Source organism: Callorhinchus milii, unplaced genomic scaffold (genome assembly GCF_018977255.1).
Source record: "Callorhinchus milii isolate IMCB2004 unplaced genomic scaffold, IMCB_Cmil_1.0 Scaffold4, whole genome shotgun sequence".
In the NCBI taxonomy this organism is placed as follows: domain Eukaryota; kingdom Metazoa; phylum Chordata; class Chondrichthyes; order Chimaeriformes; family Callorhinchidae; genus Callorhinchus; species Callorhinchus milii.
Genome location: NW_024704745.1, coordinates 25835073 through 25836662, shown reverse-complemented (window position 1 = coordinate 25836662; position 1590 = coordinate 25835073). Strand labels below are relative to the sequence as shown.

Genomic DNA, 1590 nt, shown 5'->3' with positions numbered 1-1590 from the left:
AAACTGGTCTCATCTCATGCAGGGAAGCTGAGTACTGCCTCCAATACATTTAGGAGATTTAATTCTGATTCACATTTTGTTATAGATGACACAACCGCTGTCCCATGGGCACTTAGTTTGAAAAAAGGAAATGCTCTTGACCATAAAAACAATAGGATCTCTATCAAAGAGGCTGGTTACTTTCTTGTCTACAGTCAAGTAAGTAGGCTTTTGAAATGTCAAGATGTACGGTATATTGCAGTGATTTGTGGCCCACATGATTAACTGAGTTTTGTCTGTGTTCTTGAAAAATATAGGTTTGGTATAAGGATAGCACGTTTACAATGGGACATTTTATCGAGAGAAAAAAGGCCAACATAGTTGGGAATGAGCCACGCACTGTAATTTTATTCCGGTGCATCCAAAACATGTCTGCATGCTGTCCAAATAATTCTTGCTTCACTGCTGGTAATCACTTATTTGTTTTATTCTTTATAGAATTTATTTGAAAAAAATGTTCTAGTCTCTAAAAGATTCTTTTTCAAATCAGGCATTGCAAAACTTGAAGTGGGAGATGAACTTGATCTTGTAATACCACGAATCCAAGCACAAATTGCATTAAATGGAGACGGAACATTCTTCGGAGCGATAAAACTGGTTTAAGCTGTTGGCTGAAATCTGAAAGAGATATAATTCTTGCTATTTAAAGAAGAGGAAGAAGAAAAAGTCCAGTCAGTATTAACTTCCTTCTTGATATTCTGTGGTTGACAAATGTTTTTACAAAATAAGTTGCTGTTTTCAAACAAATGTACAGATTTCTCTGGGCAGTCATGAAATTCGTAAGAGCTGCAAACAGAATAAAACTGTGGTTTGATAATCTTACTTAAGCACATTTGTCTACTGTCCCTTTAATTGTTTGCTTGTGTGTCAGCCTGGCTCATTTGATAGCAAGCCTCTGAGTGAAAAAGTTATGGTTTCAAACCTCACATCAGGACATTGAACTGATGGTCTGGAACAACGACAACAACTTGCATGTATATACCACCCTTTGTGCAATGTAGCATCTTGGCGTGCTTAGATCTAGGCTGTACTTGTTGGATGTATCATACTTCAGATAAGATACTAAAGAGAAGGGCATTTTCTCCCTGTGTCCTAGCCAAAAATCACCCAAATAAAATTAATTCACTTCGCTGTTTGTAGGACATTGTTGCGCATAAATTGACTGCTGTGTTTGCCTGCAAAATGTTACTATACTTTGCAGTATATTCTTGTCAAGTGCTTTGAGATGTCCTTCTGACATAAAGGCGCCAAATCAATCAATTAATTATTGAACAGTGTGTTGCCCCAATGCTCCTGCCTGCTTCACCACAGCACACATAAGTGATAAATTTTAGAAAACAGCTAATACGAACAGGCATGTTATGTATTTATTTGTGCAAACCTTAATGCGCAGCAGAAATGGTTGATCATGTGATTGCTTAGAATTGTATTTAATTAAATTACGGTCTAAAAATAAAATGAACCACATTCTTTACAAAGCAACCAACAGGACGGAAACATTAAACACAGCTGTTTGAAAGTACAGTTACAATGGTTGGTGGTTTTGAGTAT

The 1590-nt window shown here is 36.7% G+C and overlaps 1 protein-coding gene across 1 annotated transcript; it reads left to right on the top strand.

Moving 5' to 3' along the window:
* Positions 1 to 85: 85 nt before the first annotated feature.
* On the top strand, positions 86 to 869 carry LOC103178627 (TNF superfamily member 13b; the record flags this gene model as incomplete). The annotated part of the gene is given in 3 exon segments (XM_042334444.1): positions 86 to 198; positions 297 to 447; positions 530 to 869. Coding segments are annotated over 3 exon segments (377 nt in total), but the record flags the coding sequence as incomplete, so codon positions are not given.
* Positions 870 to 1590: the final 721 nt, after the last annotated feature.